Here is a 23,629-nt window from a genome sequence, read left to right as displayed (position 1 = left end):
GAACCTTCACTTGCAAGAGGTTATCACCAATTTTTGTTGTCGCTGTCGTCGCTGTCCATAACAGAGATGACAGTTGTGACAGTTTAGTTTCCAATAATTGACGTTTACATCATTTGTTTACAACGATTTTTGGTCTGTTTGTTTTTGTGTTCTGTGTAAATTTTGAATTGTATTTTAAGGATTTAACCAGAGTTCACTGCGATTTATGTGTTGGAATAGTAAGAAGATAAGAAGATGAAAGAGATCGTTTCACGGGTGAGTGAAATTTATCATTCACAAAAACCCATGAAGACCAAAGGTTTCTTTCCTTAAATTTTCAACAAGTCAGACAGAAATCAGTTGCCAGTCTCCATGTCCATCAATTCACCAATGTTGTTTCGCTAAACTTTTCAGAATTATTAATAAATTGACTCGTCCTTAACAGAGAAAAAGTGTTCCGAGTAGACGTTCCATGGTGCCGCAATATCAACATTCGAAGACTGATTCACACGATGCTCAACGAATTGGCGAGGAAAACCTACTAGATGATATAGAAGAGATGCAGCAACACAATGTTCAATTCAACGATACTGCCGGAACCGCTGATAACTTTACAGATGTCGATACAGAGATAGACCGGAAAAGTCCCGATTGTGACATTTCGAGCTATGTCGAAGCCGTATTGGAAGATCCGAAGCAGGTAGGAGTGAACTCTGATTTTCTTACGTTTTCATCTTGATCTTGGAACACTTTTGTTTCGTCGTAGAATGAGCATGAATCGGAAGAAGCTCAAAGCCCTCGGATGGAGTCAGGCGATGCCGAGCCTGAATTTGTTTCAACGAATAATTTACCGACACTTTGTGTCTCTTATAAACGGAAGTCTCGCAGGTAAATTGTGTGTTTGCCCTTACGATCTCTTCGAGACTAACGAATTGATTGCAGATCGAAAGACAGAGATGCGCTCAATGATGAACAGTCTACTCGGGTAGATAAATCCGAAGGTTCATCACGGAAGAAGAAGCAGGTAATTTCGATGAGACCACTTTCCATTCTTTTTGGTCTTTGCTGATGATCCAGCCAGTCAATTGAATTTTTAAATATTTTCTTTTCCCGCCATTGAAATGTGTCCACTTGATTGGGACTATCTTCCGAGAGACGCAATGTTTGATTCATTTTATCAATTCAGGTCAGAGTTCGAGTGAAACGTTGTGATTTCGCTGAAAAGAATCCTGTCGCTCGTGACAGTAAGTTTTCACTCCGTATACATTTCAAAGAATCGAAAACGTTTCCCTGCACAGAGTGTGACAAACAATTCAATCACAAGGGACATCTGGAGGAACATTTTAGAATCCACACTCGTAAGTAGTCACTGGTGGCCTTCCTCTTTCCCCGAGGACGAATTGGTGCAATTACTTAAATTACTTGATGTGCTTCTAGGTGAAAAACCCTTTACTTGTAAGGATTGTGGTTTCGCCTTCAGTCAAAAAGGTCATTTGACAGCCCACCAGAGGACTCATTCCGGTGAGTAAAAGGACAAAAGTTTGCCACACTGATAGTGAACCCCTGCCAATAAATTTCAATTTCAAAATTTGTTTCTTAGGCGAAAGACCGTTCGAATGCCTGATTTGCAACGTAGCTTTTTCTCAAAAATCCAATCTTACTCATCATATGCTGATCCACAAAAGTAAGTTTCTGACTATGAATGTTCTCTCATAACCAGAGAAATGATAAGTTGGCAACTCTGTGGCGAGATGGAAGGAACATGTGAATGACAGTTAGCTTCTATGGGAGAGAATGTGAGAGAAGGCGTACCAACTTATAATTTCTCTGATCATAACAGAAAAGCTAACACGGTGTGGGGACATTTCTGCACGGTTATATCGTTCCTGACGATATTGTCCGTGTTGAAATGTCACCTCTCCTCGAACATATCTAACGGCCAAAATTTCCACTTCAGATGAAAGGCCATACACGTGCGAAATCTGCAACCGATCATTTCGACGAAGGGATCGTTTGACACATCACCACAGGACGCATGGTGGTAAATGAAGCCACTAAGAAAAGTCAAACAGAGATCCCAAAAATAAATCGAATTTTGTGTGTTACAGAAAAGCCTCACAAGTGCGACATTTGCCTGAAAACGTTCCGACAAAGATCGCACCTGATCAGTCATCTTAAGAAAATCCACGACGAAGTACCGAATTAGCAGTAGCGGTTCTACCGAAACTATTGTTTTATCGCGCAAGTATATTTGAGACGACGTGTCGAGTGAGATAGTTTTCCTGTCGCTGTAGAGGAGCCGCGGGATTTCTTTTTAATTGAATTTTAATTAAGTTTTGTGTTCGTTTTTAGTGGTCGACTTAAAATATTGTGAGACACTACCTGTGTGTTGCAGGTAGATTAGCTCTGTTATGAAGTTAATTTGTGAATAAATGTCTCTTTGCTATGCGATTCGGATGTAGACACAGAATTTAAAGACTTTATTGGATGTCTTTCAAAGTGACGCCAATCCTCGTCAAAAGGCTGAATATTTCGAAAATACAAATGTTCAGTGTCAATCGAAAGGTAATTGCAGTAGCTTTCAAACGAGCCCCATCTTGCTACGCGTTGACTTCCTTTTGTAGTTTTATTTCCGTTCAAAGTCAGAGGTTTAATATCCGAAAATTATTCTTCAAGTCCAGTAGTTGCAGTGACAAATATGGTCAAATTGGATGTCATTCTTGAACACATACGGCATCATTTCATCATAATTTTTCGATAATGTTGACTTTTATAAAATTGGACGAAGAAGCTCGTACTCCTTTTTGCACTATAGGGTAGGCGTACCAGTCCTCGGACACGACCCAATGCTCGGACACTTTGACATTAAAAGTAAAATAATTTACTTCTAGCACGAAAATATTGTGGATGACTATCCTTCAGTTGTAATTTGTAGTTTTCACTATCGATTGATCGTAAAATTGGATTCACTAGGAACACTGTGTAATTTTAATCATTGAAACAGTGGCACCACATACTGAAAAGTTTAATTTTCTACCTGAAAAATAGTTTGCGAGGTGATCAAAACACTTCTTTTTTCTAGTTGAAAATTACTTATATTGTACAGTGGCTTTGTTTTTGAGATTAATTAATGTTCAAAATAATATTATTTTCACTCAAACACGATTATAAACAATTATTTCTACGATTTTTCGGGTGTCCGGTTGATACAAACATGATATTTGGTCTTGATTCATAGTCGGACTATATGGAAAACATATGAAGTGTCAAATTCAACATATGCCATGTTAAATACACCGAAAATGGTACCAAAATAGTGTAAATCAAAAATGCTTTGTAAATTGTAATTTAAATGGTTTTATCTATTCAATTTAGTGTTTTCACTTCATTTTTAGTGTATTTGAATTTTTAACAATTGACTTTTTTTATTTTATTGAAAAAAATTCGTGAAATTATTTATACTATCATCCAAAAAAACGATATTATCGTCCAAAAAATTTTCATCCAGGACGATAATATCTTTCAACTTTCAACTTTCAACTTTTTATTACATAAATAGAACAAGAAGGAAATGAATCCTTATACAAATGTCCTTACGAATACACTTAGGATAATAATAATATTTACATTTGATATGGGCAAGACATTAACGACGATACACAGTACGATAATTAGAAAAGAAACATGATCAGATTCAGCGACGAACATTAGATACGAAGTATTGGCATAGTTAAAATCAAAATTAAAGTTAGGCGTTACTGTGACGATTTAGGAAAGACAAAACAAAAATGGCAGAAAGGGGTAATGGTAATCATCAAAACTAGGGCAATTATACTTCTCGATAGATTAACACAGGGCTCAAAGGACACAATCAAAACTTACGTGCATTTACGAACGAAATAAATCATGAAGACGCAATGAACTCTGTACCACAAGTCCAGTAGCAACCCGTTAGTCCACAAGTCTACAAATGCATGCTAAGATAGTCAAGACAAGCTTTTCCGAATCCCGCAGCCGAGTTAATTCTCCTCACACTGACAGGCAACGAATTGTAATCAGAAACTGTTCTGACGAAAAACGAGCGATTATATTGAACGGTGAGGTGCCTTGGTACCAAAAAAACATTACTTCGCGACGAGCTTCCGTGAATCAGCTTATCAAACAGATATGGTGGACTTTCTGATCTGACAATGTTATGTAATGCAGAGCAGCGCCGGTGTCTGATGTAAGTCATCAGAGAGCAGCCAAAAATCCTATTCACATAATCTCGAGTACTGTCATAGCGTCTTAACCCGTACACGAAACGAACACAGGCAGAGAAAGCTCTTTCGAGTGACTTAACGTCAGCAGCGCTAAGGTTGGTTGAGTAAACACACTCGCCATACGTGAAAGCCGGTACAATGAGGGTCTTGACCAACATTAAACGCATTTTCGTTGAGAAAAGGTGACCGTTAGGCCAAAGGCTACGAAGCCTCGAGAACACGTTAGAGCATATCACTTTCACCTGACTCTTAAAGGAGAGTTTCCTATCCATGAGGAGGCCAAGATTCAACACTTCATCCATATACGGTATTACGACACCATCAAGAAGGATACGCGGAAACAATTGGGTCTTCAGTAGCGCATCACTCAGCTCAGAAAAAACAATCGCCTGAGACTTCTTCGCATTCAATGATAGACGATTCACACGTGCCCAGCGACTGACCGCATGCAGATCCTGGTTCAATCTGAAAACCGACTCATTCAGACGACTCCTATCAAACGAATAGAACAATTGAACGTCATCAGCAAACACGTGGTGTGCAACCGCCCTCAAGCACGCTGGCAGATCATTGATATATAGCGAAAAAAGAAGCGGGCCCAGGACCGAGCCCTGCGGAATCCCAGATCCATTGTGCAACGGCTCTGACACGAAACCACCAATGCTGACACATTGGTGTCGATCAGCGAGGTAGCTCCTGATGAGGCTAACAGCCGAAGCCTCAAAGCCGAACCCAGTAGATAGCTTAGAAAGGAGTCTAGAGTGATCAAGAGAGTCAAAAGCCTTGGAGAAGTCAAGCAGCACCATAATCGTAAGACGCTTCCTCTCAAATGACTTTCTGATCTCGTCAGAGACATGAAGCAACGCCGTACTCGTACTATGTTTTTCCCTGAAACCAGACTGGTATTTGTCAAGCAAATCATTCGATTTAAGGTACGCAACCAACTGCTCCTTCGCTAGAATTTCTAACACTTTCGACAGGCAAGGGAGCACACAAATCGGTCTAAAATCATTTAATCCCCGAGATCTGCTCTTCTTATGAACCGGCAGCACCTTTGACAGCTTCCAGATACGCGGCACAGCAGAGGACGTGAAAACGTAGTTAATGATGTGGGTAAGCGGAGGCAAGACGAACGGCAAAATCATTTTAACAAACACCAGAGGGACTCCGTCCAGTCCAACCGAATTTGACTTAATGGAGTTAACAGCCCTTGCAACATCGAGACTGGACACGTTGGAGAAGCTAAAACATGCATCACGGTTCGTAGCAGAAGCGACGGCTGCTCTGTGATCATCAGCACCACGTGTATGATCAGGCTTAACAAGATGGGCATTAAACTCACCGGCCGTAAACTCTGGTTTAACGCTACTCGACGACACTGCACCAATCTCCCGCAGATTCCTCCAGAGAGCCTTCGACCCGAGCCCAGCGTGAAGCTTAGGCTGCATGTAGTCATACTTAGCTTTCTTGATCAGATTAGTCACCAAATTGCGGAGGCGACAGTAGTGAGACCTTGTTACCCGACCACGTCTATACTCGGACTCTGCAACATCTCTCTCAAGGATAGCTCTCTTTATTTCATTCGTAAACCAAGGCTGAGTAGAGGACAGAGACTTGTCAGCCCCAACCTGCTTCAGAGGGGCATGCGCATCGAGAAGAGAGAGAACTTTATCATTGAAGATGTCCACCATATCACTTGCATCAGTTGAGTGAAAAATAGCATTCCATCCAATCGAAGAAGCATCAGAGTTAAGCGCACTAACATCCACTCGCAACAAATTTCTCCTAAATCGGGGCACTCTAGCCAACGACTTGTTGCAGCTGTAAGATCCAAAAAGCAAGTCATGACGTGACATGCCATGCGACACCTGATTGAAGAAAATTACCTTTTCAGGCCTATTCGTCAGGCACAGGTCTATAAGCGAAGGTCGTTCATTGAACGGATAATGGGACGGTATGTCACCCACCGACTCCAGACCAAATTTATCGATAATGTCGGCAAACATACACTTACTGCAGGACCTACTCAAACAGGAGTCACACCGGCCATTAACTGTCCCCATTTGATTCTCATTAAAGTCACCTAGGATTAACACATCTAAATTGAAAAATTCTAAAATATTGTCTGGACGATATTACCGTTCTAGAAAATCTAATGGATATTTTCGTTTTCTGTACGATAATATCGTCCAAAACGATAATATCGACCTGGGCGATATTATCGTTTTCTTAAATGATAATATCGTCCAGTACGATACTATCGTTTAAAAAAACGATAATATCGCCCAGGACGATATTATCGTTTAGTTTTGGGTGGTAATATTGTCCAGGACTCGATTTTACTCATAGGTGCAGCAAGAACCGAATTCTCTTCCAAAATATCGAAAAACAATTGTCAGAGGAAATCACCTACCAAAAAATAAAAGAAGGGCAATTTACTCACACAAAGTCGGTAACTTCCTCCATTAAAAATCAAATTTTTTATTGCAGCTATTTATCAAGTCAACGTCTTTCCTCATTGTGGAATATCTTAGCTCAACTCAAGACAATCTTGAGATTAAGTTGAGTTGAGATCTCAACTCAACTCAAGATTTTCTTGAGATCTTAATCTCAACTCAAGATTACCACAATCTCAAGTTGAGTCAAAATTAGCAGAACCTACAGGGAAAGCATCGTTTCGATACATTAGGTGAAAGGAAGACTTTACAAAGTATTTATTGATAGAAAGCAAATAATTGTAAAATCGGTTGTGTTCACTACATACATTGGTCCATACACATCAGTGTTTAAAAACTGCAGTGTTACATGTTACAGTCGAACGAGTCGAACTCTTTGATCCCAGGGAATTCATCCTTTTACAAAATGTAACGTAAAGATGTTTTGTTCGTTCCTTCCTAGGGAATTCACACTTTTACGAAATGAAACGTAAGGGTGTTTAGTTCGTCCCTAAATAATTCATCTTTTTACGAAATGAATACCAACTTTGATCGTACATAAAAAGCGTTTTAACACACCGCGCGATCCGGCCCATTGCCCCGGAGCGAAGCGGAGGGCCGCAATGCGAGCCGGGCGCCGGAACGGTGTCGGAACATAAGTTTTTTTTTTTCTCGCATCGTTTAATAATTAGTCTGTGTAATTTTTCTATATAAAATTTAAATTTACGGAACCAAATGAACCAATTTTTAATATATATTTGGCGTCTATAAAAAGGTGTTTATCTACAAGATTTTGTGTTTCGTCTTCAACAACCATCCAGAACGATAATATCGCCCAGGACGATATTATCGTCTAGAATTTTTATTTTAAATAAATTAGTAACGATATTATCGTCTCAAATTTAAAAAAATAAATTAATTAAAAACGATATTATCGTTCCAAAAATTATCGCACAGGACGATAATATCGTCCAAAATAACGATAAAATTGTTCAGAAAAAGAAAATAACGATAATATCGTCCAGCGGATATTTTCATTCAGGACTATATTATCGTAAAAAAACGATATTATCGTTTTTTGAACGATAATATCGTTTTTTAGACGATATTATCATCTAAAAAAACGATAGTATCGTCCAAAAAAACGATATTATCGTTTAAAAATGATATTATCGTTTTTTTAAACGATAATATCGTCCAGAAAACGATAATATCGTCCAGAAAACGATAATATCGTCCAGAAAACGATAATATCGTCCAGAAAACGATAATATCGTCCAGAAAACGATAATATCGTCCAGAAAACGATAATATCGTCCAGAAAACGATAATATCGTCCAGAAAACGATAATATCGTCCAGAAAACGATAATATCGTCCAGAAAATGATAATATCGTCCAGAAAACGATAATATGGCCCAGAAAACGATAATATCGTCTTGAAAATATTTTAGAATTTATAATTTTAGACGATATTGTCGTCCTGGATGAAAATTTTTTGGACGATAATATCGTTTTTTTCGACGATAATATCGTTCCTGACGATATTGACCGTGTAGTTATGTCGCCTCATCAATTTGATAGTTGACTATCAACTTGTTAGTCATTTATCAAGTAGGTAGTTTTTACTCCCTTTACAACCGTATCTTTCGTCAGCAAAATGCCTGTTAGCTTGATTAAAAAGTGTGAGAAATTTTAATGAAAAATTTAAATTTTTGCAGGCATTATAAGATGAATTATCTCAACTAATTTCTGAAGACTTTTTTTTAATTCATGGAATTAAATGAATCAAAGATAATATTGTATAAATTTTATGAGTGTGAAGTTTGCGGCCAGAGCGAAGCGAGATTATATTCGAGGGATTATTTTTTCTCGCTCAACCGATAAATTTCTCCCTTTACAAATATTTTAAATTCCTTTACCATTATAGAGTCGAAATCGGTACCAATTTACCGAAGTGATTGGAAAATAAAAAATATCAAGCGTAATAATTTTCAATAAGTTTTGAATGATATAGTATTCTGTGTAAATACCAACTCCGATAGGAGCAGAACGTCTTTTAAATAAAGATTTTATCTATCTATCTACCATATGAAGATATATTAAGTACCGGGGGCCTTCCATTTTTTGTACAAAAGTGTAAGAGCAGAACATCTATCTCACTTTTTTATTTTGTGCAAAGTCCTCGTTCCACATTGACAAAGCATACTTCGCATCTACTCTGATGTAACAAAAAGGCAATCAAACAGAATAATAGACAGCTCATTCGAGTGGATAGTTTACGGGCAGAGCGAAGCTCAACAATAAAAAATGAAATGCAATGAAACTGATCAAAAATACATTTAGAAAAGTGTCAGTCAAGGGACTTGACCCGCCCAAAAGGTGGGACCTAGTAAATGTTGAGACATTTGAATTCCGTTCCTTTCAAACGACGCGAGTACAAAGTAAAAAGTAAATTGACCAAAGCTGCACTATTTCAACGTTTCCGAATTGAAGAAAATCGGTTAATTAAAACCTGAAATCGAGAGCGAAGTGAGCGAAAATTTTTGTTTGTTTTATACTCACCTACTGTCATCTAACCATTTTAACTCCTGTTCCTTTCCCACTCATTTCGCTAGTTTCACGATTTGATAGTTTTTCTGTCAATTCTCAATCTCGATTGCAAAGATCGATTTTCCGTTTTTGGTAAGCTCCGGATTTCTAGTCATTTCCCGACTTCAGTCCATTTCTCGATTTCCATTCATGTTCCCGCTTCTTTTCTACTTTTCATTATAACTTCCCGCTGGGCCAGTATCCGGCCTTTTGGCATTATTTACATACGTTTTTTCTACAGTCCCATAGTTCTAGGATAGGGAAGACGGTGAAACACTTAAAGTGACTTTTTAGGTGACTTTTAACTTGTTAGCCAAAAAATTTCCAAAAACGTAAGAAATGTCTAGTGTCTAGAACAAAGAAGTAATAGGAACGTCAGGATCGGCATTATTTTGGATAAGTTACTCCACAAACAGCTACAAAAATAATTTCATCGAGGAAAGGGACCAAGAAAATAGTTATGTCATTCCAGAAATGGAACTTTCCACAACCCTTGAACAGAAATGAAGAAGAGGTGAGGTAGTAATGAAATGTCTATGCAAGAACCACTGCACTAACAAAAATGAGTTGAAAATCTTAACTTTTGCAGGTAACTTTGTCTCCAGGTACAACAGTTGCCACAGCTGTAGCTTCCCATATGAAAAATACAGCTGTAGCAGATAGATTACCTGGAGACAAAGTTACCTGCAACAGGTTAGATTTTCAACTCTTTTTTGTCAGTGTGTAACTAGTATCCCACCAATAGCTACTTGTCATTTATTGATTCAGAAAAAAACTTTAAAAAATTCTGTATTATGACGTTCGTATCTTAGGCTCCTGAACATGACCATGGCCAGCAGGCTGAAATGAAATCAGAAGTAGCTTTCAAATGACAGATCATGTATGAATTGGAAATGTCCTGGTCGAATGGGTCGAACTAGAGTTTTATAGAGTCGGAGTTTTGTTGCAACGGGATACAAGTGACCTTTTGAACAGGTGTTTCAGTGCATAGAAGCTTCTGCTTCCTTGCGTAATTCTCATTTTGATCTCCTCCTCTATATCACTGGTTACGTTTAATGTCGAACCTAAATACTTGAATGCCTACATGACTTCGAAATTGTACGTATCCATGGTCACGTTTTGCCCCACACGAGATCCTTGACTGCGCTCCAATGCCAGATACTTGGTTTTCTCTTCGTTTACCACGAGTCCTCCTTTACACGCTTCTCTTTCCATTTATATGAAGGGTTCCTTGACTGCTAGTGTCCCTCTTCCTATCAGGTCAGCATCGTCAGCGTAAACCGTTAGCTGATGGACCAGCCTAGTTCATTGACATGGCTCTCACAACTTTATCTAACGCCAAGCTAAACAAAATAGTTGAGAGCTTGTCACCTTGCCTAAGTGCTGTTTAAATAGAGAAGGCATCGGACAGCGTGTTGTCGACCAGAATCTTGCATCTCGTATCGGTAAGCGTCGCTTTGGTTAAGTTAACGAGTTTGGTTGGGATGCCAAATCAATATCAAATCAAGGGTCAATATCAACTACACCAAAAAAATGTCTCATGAATTATCGGTAATGAGCCGCACTTTCCAGAACAGAAGACATTTTTCAAGAAGATGTTATAGCTTTGGAGACTTTCAAGGTGGCTTTTCCGGTTGGAAAAAACAATTTTCAATTTTCTGGAACCAAACTTTTTTGTTCCACAAACAACAAAGAAGAATCTTAAAAAAACTTAAGAAGGTGCACGAAGCCATTTATTCGATACAAGAGACCTGGACTATGGTCTATGTGTAGTTTTATGGTAAAATGTATGGGGAAGACCAATCACCGAATTTTTCCTTTGCCTTGAATCCCGTTGGTTGGACAAAAAAAAATGAGAACACAGTGGACATAATGTTCGCTTCATAATTTAATAAAAAATAAATTTAATTACACAATTTCATTGCTTGAGTATAAAGTAAGAGGGGTAAGGTCAGTGTAAAAATCGTTTTAACTTAAGGATTAAATTGCATTATTTTAGTGTCTTTTCTAAATTTCTAAATGTTTTTAGTCTGGCAGCCCATTTTTCCTTTTACAAAAAGAAGATCCATTACTCGTTGCATGTCATGGCAGAAACATTGATTTGCTGGTTCCTCTCAAAGATGGATGCTAATTTGGCGATCAAAAAAGCAACTCCACAATCTCTATACTAAACTCGATGCGCCTGGGACATAGTAACCGTCGTAATGCTTTCGCAAATCCTTACTTGTTTCAATGTCAGTTTGACCTGACGACAAACTGGGACTGGGTCGTGAACCGATACTTCCGCTAACTTTTGTACTGTAGCCGGAATCATTGTTTGAATCCCGTTCCAATTGCACTTGATCGATGCTGTAACTTGAACCCATCATCGTATGGTCCAAATTTGAGCCGAATTTGCGATTCGTCAACAGTTTTTCTTGTTCGGGAACGTTGATGGAAGGATTTGTACTTTGACGATCGGAAAATGTTGACGGTAAGTTGCTGGAGCTCAATTGGTGTGTCGTTTGATACTGGTACGGTGACAAATTTCCATAGGATGGTAGCGCGGTATTTGAGTAATGAGTGGCGGCATCATTGCGGAATTCACTTTCATCAATCGACAACGATATTGGAAGCGGGTTGCGATTTCTGCCGGCAGCAGATAATCCGGAAGATGTGGGATACATTTGATTCGAGGAATAGTTGATTTCTGGTAACGTGTCTGTTATTGGAATGAGCCGATGTTTGTTGGGGAGATCGTGAAAATATGCGTCCTTCGGAATCAAGCAGCGAGTATCGAGAATTTTCGGTACCGGACTTTTGAACGATTGACTGATGTGCGACGTACCGTTGCAAAGTTGTGGGTTTGTTAAATGATACATTGGTGCTGTCGATGGGACCTCCGGTTGACTGTACATCTTATACGACTGATTAACATACAGTGAAGACCCTTGCGGATTACCAGCTCGTTGTGGCTTGAGCGCGTCCAGATAACGTAAGGATTTTTCAATGTTTTGCGAGTCGAATTGACTAACGCTCGGAAATTCGTCTTCGTCCTCGCTGCTTTCGGAGTCATGATTTTCTCCATATGACACACCATTCGATGCATTCGTTGTACCTACTTCATTGACAGTGCTAGTCGCCGGTGCACCATGTACATCAGCGAATGTTTGCTGGTTCGATTTCAGCGTTTTGATTTCACAATTCTTTATCTCGTACGTCGTGGCGATGCCATTGACCTGATTCTCCCTCTCATTATCTTCCCTTGTTGTCGTGTCCGACTGTGACGATTTTCGAAGCTGATTTCTCCAATGGGCACCATTCAATATACGACTCTTGAGTTCGTTCAGTTGTTTCATGTTCGCCATTTCGGATAGCTCGCATCGATCATCAACATCAGAGTTTCCGACGTCGAGGGTTTGATATTTTTTGTCTGCGACTCCGACTGCTTCCATGACTCCATGATTTGCTTCGGATTTAACAGTGTCTCCATCGGAGCTATTGCCATCGTCGAAACAAGAATTCTGATAAAATCCACTGAAGCCATCAACAACATCACCATCAGCTATACTCTTTGAAAAGTTCGTTGCGTTTGCACCTTTCGGACTGAAAGTTACTGCTGACGGAATATGCTGAGTCCTTTCATTCCTGTCCTGAACGGAGTGTGTTGCCTTCGTACTATCAGGATTCGAATATGTGGGACTTTGGGCGTGTTTGTTCAAATCAGTTCCATACAGACTTCGATAGGAGCTTCCACTCAATATACTGCTGCGTTCATGTTCGTTGTCGATATGTCCATTCCTCTCTTTCTGACTGATAAATTCCTTTGCAATTTCTGGTGAGACAGGGCTATGCTTGTCCATTGTTTCAATCTGTTTCCCATGGCCAAGCAACGAGCTGGTAATCTTCTCCATTTCCTTGGCAATGAATGCGGTGTCATCCATTTCCGAATAATGTTTCGACTGATTCCTCAACTGATTGATGGCGTCACCGTCAGAGCTGCTTTTATTGCTAGATGCGGAAACTCTTAAATGTTCACTACCTCGAACTCGCCGCTTTGACATCTGAGAGTTCAGAACACCGAACACGTCTTTGCTCTTTTTCCTGCAACTTCTCTCCATTTCTATGATTTCGTTCGTTTTGGACAACAATTCTTCCAATCGTTCAGCGACTGAAATGCCACTGCGAAGTTCCATCTTCTTTATGCGTTTGGACAAATCCGAATCGCTGCGATTCTCTAACGAGTTGCGGTCTTGCTCCGACGATGATATTCGGTTTTTATCGGATATGCTCGATTTGTCCTTATCCAGATCTTGGTTGTGCCATTCCTTGTTAAACTCGAGCATCGAATTTCGTCGATCCGAATCGGTTCTAACAGTGCCGTGAGTACTTCTCGTTCCACTTTCGGCATCATGGTGAACTATGGCTTCATGTGTGTCGATGTCCAGTATGTCATCGTAGCTTCTCCTCAGTCCTGCCGTCAGCAATTCAATATTTTCTATCAAATTATTATTGTCCAGCAGCTCCAGACTGCGGCATCGGGTCAATGTATTCGTGTTGGTTTCGTCTTTGCGAGATTTTTGTGTATGTGCCGATACTGTGGCTCTGGCACGATCTCCCCGTTTCAGCCACTGTTCTACATTGAGTCGCTGTTCATCGCAACGTATTCGATCGGCCAGCATGTTCTTCGAAATTCGATCAATTTGGTCTTCCGTTTTCATTGCCAGCGCTTGCACTTTGCTATCCAGTTTCTCCGTTGCCTTGTGAACATACTTTCGGATACTCTTTTTGTTCCTACTGATCCTTTCCTCGATATGACGGAAGAATGGACCGCAGTAGCATGTATTTCCAACACCGACAGGACCTGCAACATAAAAATGTATTTCAGTAAAATTGGAATCGAACACATATCCATCGCACCCCGCGCATACCTTTCCTTATATTTCCAGCCAAGTCCAAATAGTACTGTTCACCGGTGTTGAGCGGTTCTTTTGGTAAGGACTCAAGTTTAGGTGACGGAAACGATCTTGGATCCGGAAAGTAATGACATCCATACGGCGACCAATTTTTCGGGTCCACCTCACCTTTGCATTTCGTTTTGTCGCATTTTTTGGTTTTCTTGTCGTCCTTTTTATTGTGCCTCGAACTGCTCGAGCTTCGATCGCGCTCTTTCTCCCTGACATTCTCATCGATGGGCGTGTCGAGTATCTGTAGAATTTCCGGTAATTTCTTTCGTATTGCAATATCACGAGCCGTTTCTCCTTGGGAATTACATATTTTCAGTGAACTACCCGCATAAAGTAAGATTCTCGTTAACTTTCTTCGTCCCATGGCACCTGCAAATAACGTTGGTGAAATTAGAAATCTATTTACTTTCTGGGGCACTCGAAGAAAGACTTACAGGAAATGTGTAGCGGTGTATCGCCATTCAAGTTGACTCGTTGTGGATCACATTTTGCCGATAAGAGAATTCGAGTTGCTCCAGCATGACCATAACGGCATGCAGTGTGAAGCGGCGTATCACCATACTAATGACATAAAAATGAAAATTGATAATTCGCTTCGCTCAATCGAACCATTTCCGCCTGCAACTTTCAACTTACATTATTTTGTACATCGGGATCGCCTCCAGCCAATAATATTTCGCGACAACTTTGATTATGACCATTTTGAGCGGCAAGGTGCAATGGTGAAAAACCGCCAGCGTTTCTAGTTCCTAACAGGGAACTGTGCATCGTCCCATGAGCATTTTGTACGGCATCTTTAAGATGTTTCGATTTGGGTTGCTTGGAGTCTTTCGACGGTTTCGGCAGAACGCACAATGCTTTAACGCATTTGCTGTAGCCTCTCCATGCGGCTTCATGAAGTGGAGTATTACCATGTTTTGCATCTTTCGCATTTCGATCGGCACCAGCACGTAAAAACTTTTCCAGTTGCTGTAAATCACCAGTGATAGCGGCCTCGTGTAGCGGTGAATGGTTTGAATCAATCTGAAAATGGAAGAAGGAAAACGATCACTGACATGAGCTACAGATCGGTAAATGAATAAGTCATTGCAGAGTTGTTGGATTTGGTGAAGTCTAGTTCACCAAACTATAATTTAATTGATGTTCTATTACAGTGAGCAAGTCAGTGTAATTGTAATATTCAGCTGAAGAAGACGCTTTTCATTAAAGTTCCACATATTTTGTATCTCTCTGGTTTATTAACTATTCCTGGAAACCTGCAAATCAACAGGCTATGGGCCCAGGCCATAAATGGAGGAATATTTATTTGGAAAGAATCGACAAACAGATATGAAGGGAAATTATGATACGGAAAGATGTACGTGATTGCAGTGAAGTCGGGGAGGTTGCGACAAGTACAGTCGAGGAAGTCATGGCATTTACAAGCGAGGAAATCACGGAATACAGAATTGGAAACTACGGAATTGGAAATCCGGAATTGGAAATGCGGAACTGGAATTACGGAATTCGGATTACGTAATTGGAAAACGAGTATAAATAGAAACGGCAACGACTCCTGGAAATCTGCAAATTACCACGAGTTATACTTTTGAAGAGAGAGGGGACATTGTGGCGCTGGTGCTAATCGCTTTTCTAGTGCTTTTCTCACTAGAAATGTCATTCGACCAGTCGTCAAGAAAAGACAATTTTCTCATGATCTATTGAGTTGAGGGGAGAAAATAAAGTAAAATGCAACAAGCGTCTGAAAAAATCTTTTTCTCGTAAATTAGGCCCTCAGCATGAAAAGTTGTATACACATCTGTTGTGGACGGTATATTTTAGGCAATTTTGCTTGTCGCCCTCACTTTGTTCAGGTTATAATCAGCGAAATTGCCTAAAATATACCGTCCACAACAGATACGTAAATAACTATTAATAGTATAGGTTACATCGGATGCTGTGAAAGTAATTCATTACGTGAGGTATCAATTCTGTAATAAAAGTAAACTATCACGTGTGTTTTTGATAAACAAGCTTCGGTAGCTGTCTTTTCGACAAGCGAAGGGTTTCCATATCCGATCCGAAGGCGGGGTACAGAAAACGTTTTACGAAAAACAGTTAGGAAGTGGGTGAAGAATACACGAGGGAGTTTCCGAAATAATGAATCAATGTAGCAATATCCAATGTATTCCACATGTGATCGGTCATTTTCGCGAGTGACAAAATGCTACGTAATATGCCACTTTCGCATGGGGCAGGTAGTAAATAAATTGACTTAAACTTGTGACTTTGTATACGAGCTTTTAGCATCGTCCGTAGACTTCTACACATTACACAGTAAACAAGTTTTGCAATTCTACGTCCTTATTGAAATATATATTAAAAGAAGAGACTTCATTGTAGTCTACCCATAATCAATCGTTGCTTATCTGAGCCATTCATCTTAAAAAGTGTATTTAACAATCATCGGATTCGTAAATTCATTAAATTTTGCAAATTTCCTTTGAACGTAAAATTCCATGCTTCTTATACAAACTTAACGTTTGCTCATCAGGCAGAAGCAATAAATTCATCAAATATCTTTTACAATTGAAAGCTGAAAGACCACTGCTTCTAAGAATAATTATTTTGTAAGAATTCTACGTGTGTTTAAATGAACCTTTAAATCAATTCTCTTCTTTTTTATGTGTTCCATCTCCAGAGCGCTGGTACACGTTTTCATTATGTTTAACCGCCAATTTTTCAGCGAACCAGGCACAGCCAGCAACGCATTGTATATTTTTTATAAAACATAAATTCTGAAGTTCATTAACTTTTTCTATTGTTTATCATTATTTTTTATGGTTGTTCAGTGTCAGCTCCAAGTGTATATATGGCTTTACATATATGTTTATGTACAGCATCGAGCAGAAAATGTATACATTTTAACATCATTAAATTCTATGCACTAATGTGTGTAAAATATATGCACATTGGGATGTATAGCAGACAGATCTACGGTGTTTATTACTCGACAAAAATCATAGATTTATTTATAGCAGTTCCTTATGGCAGACTCACGATGATGGCGATGAGGCTCATGATATATATTGAAATATTAAATAAATTGAAACTAGACAAACTGTAATGGTTTTCAATTGTACTCATATCTCTTTTGTGTAACACCAATGGTACATGAATGCAAAGTGAAATTATTTCTTTGAATATGATGTGTATTAACACCTCCCACAAAAAAAAAATTGGTCGAAGAAGAAGAGAATGAATTGCTGTTCTTTGTTTTGTACTTTTGAGCATAATATAGAAGGAGCACCATATTAAGATTGACAGTTATTATAGCAACGAAATCAGATTAATATCACTTTGTGTCCGTCGCTGTATAGTTTTTCATTATTTGAACAAAGGTCTGAAGAAACCAAAAAAATATTTTTTTTCCTTTGCAAATGATTGATATGCAAAATGTTGTGGTCAGGCATGTATAAGACTGTGTGGAGTGAACTAGATCAATCATGTTTTTTTTTCCACAAAAACCTGAATAATTGTCGAAAGGAATTTCAATGGGGCTTAGGTAGCTGTGTGGTTTAAACCTGGGAAAGTTTACCGTTTATTGACCGAATGGAGAAAATAGAACTTTTCTCATTCCAACTGTCACTTTGTTTATGTTTTCGAAAATGGTATGGCCAATACCCTCACTAGCAATCAAACTACTTTTTTTAAGGTGGTGAAAGTGCCTTTGGAATTTACATGTAAATTTTACAGCGTAGTCAGTCGAAATGTAGAATACAAAGAAATAAGGTGTGAATTTGACACAGAGAGTTAAGAGTTTTTTTTTGCTAGAGAGAGTATTGATATGGCCAATCGATGTTTTCGTTTCATGGAGAAAAACGGCAAAACACAACTCGAGCCATATTACTGCCCTCGTTTTGCTCTGGCCGCAACAATCGTTCTAGTTGGAATTTCCTATTTTTTCCCCTCGGTAAACAAATAACTAGTTTGCATGAACTTTGGCGATATATAATGTTCGTCTCCGCCTTCACCTTTAAACCTGAAGAACAGAGTACCATAAACAATCTACTCCACATGCAAGAAAAAAAATAGCTCTAAATTGACTGGCTCGAGACGTTAAACGTATTATCATATTTGCATGTCTGTAATGGGTTGCATTTATCTAGCTGCTATCGGACAATTATATTTGAACGGTAAGCGATCCTTGCGGTCATATCGAATTTTCTTTGAAGCGATTTTTTCCGTTTCATTTAATTTTATGGAAAACAATCAAACACGAGCCATAATTAAGACTTGTGGCATGAGATTAGATCAAATTCATATCATGCAATATGCAGTGCATTTACCGGTTACAATTTGTAGGAAGCATTCGTAATTTTTAGCTCGAGTTAATTGCAGACTTTAAGCTGAATCAATTTGTTTTCGTAATATTTAGCGAGTAATTGTTTTATTGCACTGCGTCGATGATGTAGAGATCGAATATTTGATTGAATCGTTGAAATGTATTTCTTCACTGACAGACAGCTGTCATCTGTTATCGACAACGACAGCATTAATAACCGACAAGCTCTGACTAATGAGGTCTCATATAGAAAAAAGTATGTCAAAACAAATGAAGTAAAAGATTTCTGAAATCGTTCTATGAAAATCTTCGATCAAATGAAGTAATAGATCAGATAGTAAAAATGTTAATATGATTGCCGTCTGTGACAGGTTAATGAATTTATCATTTAACGACCTTCCTACTAAATTTCATACGACTTGTGATAGACCTCTTCCGAGCGCGAGCCCTACCTCATTAGATACGGATAAACTGTGGTCAAAAATTTAATCTCTCGACATATCTAACAGGTTGATGTGTACTAATGACTGGTCTAAAGTTCTTGTCATCTTTCGCGACCGAAACTGAGTGTAATTTTGGATTTTTTTCTCGGATTCTCGGAACTTTGCATGCAAAATTTGGTACGTAACTGTCTTAGTCAATTGATTTAAGGCACTTTCGCTTGCAACCATCACTTCGTTCGGGCTACAACTGGCGAAGTTGCCTAAAATCAATCGACCAAGATATACGTAATAGCAATGAATGTCAAAATTTGTATGGAGCGGAGGAAATAGTGATTTCATATTAAGAAACTCACATCTCAATGAGTTTCATTGAAAGGTGAGTTTGTTTATATAAAATCGCTATTTCCTCCGGTTTGTATGGATAGACCATAACTGGTTTGTACATTCATTACGTAATAGTATGTTACGTCATTGTTTTTAAATATTTGCTTGAGGCGAGGGTGGCGGGAACACTGTCAATATTGTCAGGAATGATATTATCGCTTAACAAACGATAATATCGTTTTCTAGACGACAATAACGTTCAAAAAACGATAAGTGCATTTTCACTGTCACAAACAGGGATGTAAAGTGCATTTTCCCGTGCATAAGCTAAGCATGTAAATAACTATAACAAGCCTTAAATCAAACTCTAAAGAAGTAAAAGCGAGAGTAAAAGTGAATTTTTGCAGAACTTTTCCATTATAAATGTTTTCATTTTGAGTTATGAAGGTAGTATTCTATTTAATTGAAAGAAAGGAGCCTAATTGTATCACAGCTATTCAAATGGTTTTTTGCTTGTTTCACATGCTTCACATGCACATAGCACAGTATGTTCTATAATTGTTTCAACATGCTTACACACCACACTCTACTCATCCATCAATCTAAGAAAAAAGTCGTTAAGAAATCCAACTTTCCATTAAATTCTGCTAACTGCTCTTATAATTACAAAACAATAAAACAAGTGAACTTAAAAATCCACATTTTCTTTCATTTATTCGTTTAAGAAAAAAAAAATCGACAATCCACACAGCTACAGAAGAGGTATGGAGGTATGTAATAATAGTAGCAATTAACTGCCATTAAACAAAGCACCGCTGTTTTCCTTCTCTATTTTGTTAGACCTTAAATTGAGTTGAGCAAAAAAGTGAAAGGAATTTTTTTTCATTTTGTTTCTATCAAAACACTATCATCATACACCCAGATCAAGTGAATCAAATGGAGCGAATTATTCAACACTCATTTAACAAATTAGAGAGATCGGTTTTTTTATTGTTGGTCGAATCCGAAAAGAAATTAAAAGGGCAAAGCCACTAGTTTTAGCTTCGAGAGAATGTGTTTTTTTTTAATTTATGTTAACAACAACAAAAACACCATCGGAAAACATAAACATTGAACGATTAACATAAATAAATGGATTAAATAAAAGTAGAAGAAAAACAAAATATTTTCTGTTGGTTTTACCCATTTAGTAACTTACCGTTATTGGACACGGAAGAATCTCTTCCATTGGCCTGTGTGAAGACCCATTCTGCATTTCTGAAATTAAAGCAGAAGAAATTGTAAATGAATAAATTATTGGTTTTTTTTGCTGGCTTGTATAGGAAATAGAAAGTTGAATCGAGAGAGGCTACTTATTCTACTCTTGTACGTGTTATTGGATTGCAATTAAAGATAAATGTAATTATTAAATTGAACACAATTCGAAAACTGCTTAAATTATACGAACTAAACAGCACTTAAAGAGCAGAAGCTGTAATAATATGAAAATATTGTTTATTATTGTCGAACGAGTTTTGTCGATCGATTTTGTAAAAGTCATCGTTGCAATGTTAGAAGCAATGAAACTATTGAATGGGATCAAACAAAATGGAGTAACTTGTAAGTAGGATAACGTCAATTATCAGTAAATTACAGCGGAGACCATGTAAAAATATCGCTGGGTGTTCTAAAATCTGAATGACAAGCTAGTCTGACTTGATTTTTTTTTAGAAAAGCGCTGTTAATACAAGATCCTTTGAGACAAAAGAAAAGTCTAAGAAAATCCTCCGAAAAATCCGCAAAATCAATAAAGGAATTAAATTCCATTAAAATCGAACCAGAGGAAGAAAATCTTTGAAAACTGAAAAAGAAATCCTTTGAAAATCTGTACAGACCAGAATCAAAGAAAAATCCTTGAAAATCCCCAAACGAAACTTACAAATATAAGCCTCTCGGCTCTGTTTACGTAAAAAAAAAATTTCCGATAATTTGTTGTGTTGTGTTGGTCCGTTGGTATAGTATCCATTCAACCCTTTGTGCGTCTTTTCTAAGACGCCTTCTGCGCGTATTACGCAAACTTTGCGCTTATGTAATCGACCATTCACGTGGTATCTGCTGTAATCTACTGTTGTACACGTCTACATTTTTATATATTATTTAGGACCTAAGATAATTCGACAGAGTGGACATACCTTCTCGCTACTTTCATTTGATAATTTGCAAGAAACGAAGCAACACTCCTTCATCTGTTATTGATGACGACGACAAGAATGACTTATTATCTCTAGCTAGGGTTTACTTAAATAGCAAAACGAATGGCAAAATTAAAGAAGTAAAAGATCTGGTATAAAACATATGAAGTACTAGATTGAATCTTTATGTGGCGATACGCTTTCTATTTATGGATGCTGACCTCTTATTGGCCATCACATTAATCAGTAATAAAAACAAAGTGCTCAAGAATGATGGCAGGGCTTTTAAGGTGGAAAAACAAGAAAGATGAAACAATCAAATTCAAAAGAATTATATTGCGTCTATTCGAAAATAGATTAATTTCCTCCTTAGCACATTTGCTGCTAACGACAAAATTACACAGTGCTAAATATTCATCACAAGATTACACCTGTTTCTTTTATGTCGTTTCAAATACTTATCGTAAAACATGAGAAAAACATTAAACTTAATAAAGCAATAATACAAGTTGTTAGCCGATCTCTAGGGTCACAAAAACATCAATTAATTTCATCAAGTCAAATCACTTTGAATCAGCTAACTGAAAGAATGTGTGGATTTGGTTGGCATCGACATCGACCATATTATATTCATTTAATGTGTCTTCGTTGGGTCGTTAAATTTGAAAATGCTTTTAATGTTATTATGGACATTAAAATTTGCAATGGCCAAACAGCTGTGTATCGAAACTGGTTGTGAATTCTTTTCTTCTTACAGTAAAAATGTTAATTGAATTCAAAACCTAATCAAGCTTCTGACAATTGTGTCCTGTACGTATTATGGGCGTGGTTCATTACCACGCATTCAAGGATATTCAACAAAAGTGCAGTAGTACTAGCTTTAATGGGAAACAATACAATAAAATGCTTTGTTGGATCGTCTTGTAAGAGTTCACAGACAGAGTGCTGCCAGACCATCAGTATAATTAAATAAGTCTATTACTTCTATTGATAAGCTTTACCATAAATTTAGCTATATAAGATCTCTAGAGATAACATATATACGAAAGGCTAATACGTTTCGGTATGATATGATATGTAACTAAAGCTATAGGTCTGTTCAAAAACGATCCACAGAGCCATAGCCTCAATACCTTTGGGAGTCAACAACAATTTTTTTGTTATTTCTCTGTGGATGTCTTTTTTACACGTTCACATTCGATTTTCGAATAATTCTATCACATTTCGTCATAAAATTACGAATTTCAGCGATCTATTTATTTGTGAACCCAATTCACACCGTAAGTATGCCTAAAATTTGAATTTCAAGTGAACGAGTCGATGAAAAAGTGAACCGAAAAATACATTGCAACGCTTTTTTGCATGAAAATGACGCTACGTTAGAAAGACTTGCATTAGAAATAGTTGCGTTAGAAAGACTTGCTTTAGAAAGATTTTGAATTTCGACCGCACTTATAGTACGGCGTGAGTTTTACTGCTATGACATTTCATGGATAGTGAAGTTAGTTATTTCACAAGAAAATAGATCGCAATGAATGAAGTACTGAAAAATATTGTGGTGCATCTACAAGTCAACCGAGGTGTCCTATAACTTCGTGGGTGACTATACTATAATGCGGTGTAATTTTTCATTTTTACACTGTTTCAAGGTCATGTCGTTGTCGTTAGTGGAAATATATTGAGTATGACATAGATTATCTTCAAGATACGGTACTTTCGGACGTGGCCTCACTTAAGTTACGTTAAATGTTTCGTTCATTCATTCATTTGTATGGGTTTTTTTTACGTGGATGCAATTGAATTTTCTATGAATCAGTAAATGAGTAAATCAGTAAATCAGGCGTAGCCGCGGTCGGTAAACACCCAAGAAGTACTATTTACATCATCCTGGCAATGTGGTAAGCCAGGTGAGGTATTTTTTTTCAAAAACTTGAGGTAAAGTTTTGGATCCCTGCAGTAAAGTTAACTTTACCTCACGTTTTTGAATAATAGTACATTGCTAGACAAGTGAAGTAATTTGATATCTCGTATCCAGATGAGTAAAAGTATCCGAGGGCTTCAGCCCGAGGTACTTTTACTCATCGTGATACGAGATATCAAATTATTTCACGTGTAAAGTATGGCGGTTTACTTTACGAGCGAGGGAAAGGGTCT

The 23,629-nt window shown here is 37.9% G+C and overlaps 2 protein-coding genes across 5 annotated transcripts in view; one reads left to right on the top strand and one right to left on the bottom strand.

Annotated features, from left to right (window-relative positions):
• The first annotated feature begins 75 nt into the window (after window positions 1–75).
• LOC119083487 (zinc finger protein 583-like) lies at window positions 76–4,506 on the top strand. Of its 2 annotated transcripts, XM_037193215.1 has the most exons (10): window positions 76–255; window positions 425–679; window positions 746–867; window positions 922–1,003; window positions 1,166–1,337; window positions 1,417–1,500; window positions 1,580–1,663; window positions 1,937–2,020; window positions 2,088–2,224; window positions 4,497–4,506. In XM_037193215.1, exons 1-9 carry the CDS (start codon window positions 235–237, stop codon window positions 2,183–2,185), a joined length of 1,002 nt encoding a protein of 333 aa, XP_037049110.1. In that variant the 5' UTR covers window positions 76–234; the 3' UTR covers window positions 2,186–2,224; window positions 4,497–4,506. The 2 variants fall into 2 exon arrangements, with proteins under 2 accessions (XP_037049110.1, XP_037049109.1); XM_037193214.1 differs by lacking the exon at window positions 4,497–4,506 and having other exon boundaries at window positions 77–255; window positions 2,088–2,433.
• A 6,629-nt stretch (window positions 4,507–11,135) lies between these two features.
• The window catches only part of LOC119083476, a 36,293-nt gene continuing 23,799 nt past the window's right edge, over window positions 11,136–23,629 (bottom strand). For all 3 annotated transcript variants that reach the window (XM_037193195.1, XM_037193196.1, XM_037193197.1), the window contains exons 3-7: window positions 20,503–20,561; window positions 14,850–15,236; window positions 14,648–14,774; window positions 14,178–14,582; window positions 11,136–14,110 (exon numbers count right to left, since the gene is read on the bottom strand). In XM_037193195.1, coding sequence (XP_037049090.1) covers window positions 11,430–14,110; window positions 14,178–14,582; window positions 14,648–14,774; window positions 14,850–15,236; window positions 20,503–20,559 — 3,657 coding nt within the window. In that variant the 5' untranslated portion in view covers window positions 20,560–20,561 and the 3' untranslated portion in view covers window positions 11,136–11,429. The remainder of the gene's footprint in view (window positions 14,111–14,177; window positions 14,583–14,647; window positions 14,775–14,849; window positions 15,237–20,502; window positions 20,562–23,629) is intronic.

Source organism: Bradysia coprophila, unplaced genomic scaffold (genome assembly GCF_014529535.1).
Source record: "Bradysia coprophila strain Holo2 unplaced genomic scaffold, BU_Bcop_v1 contig_687, whole genome shotgun sequence".
In the NCBI taxonomy this organism is placed as follows: domain Eukaryota; kingdom Metazoa; phylum Arthropoda; class Insecta; order Diptera; family Sciaridae; genus Bradysia; species Bradysia coprophila.
Note: the sequence above shows the minus strand (reverse complement) of the source record. Positions and strands in the feature narration are given on the sequence as shown.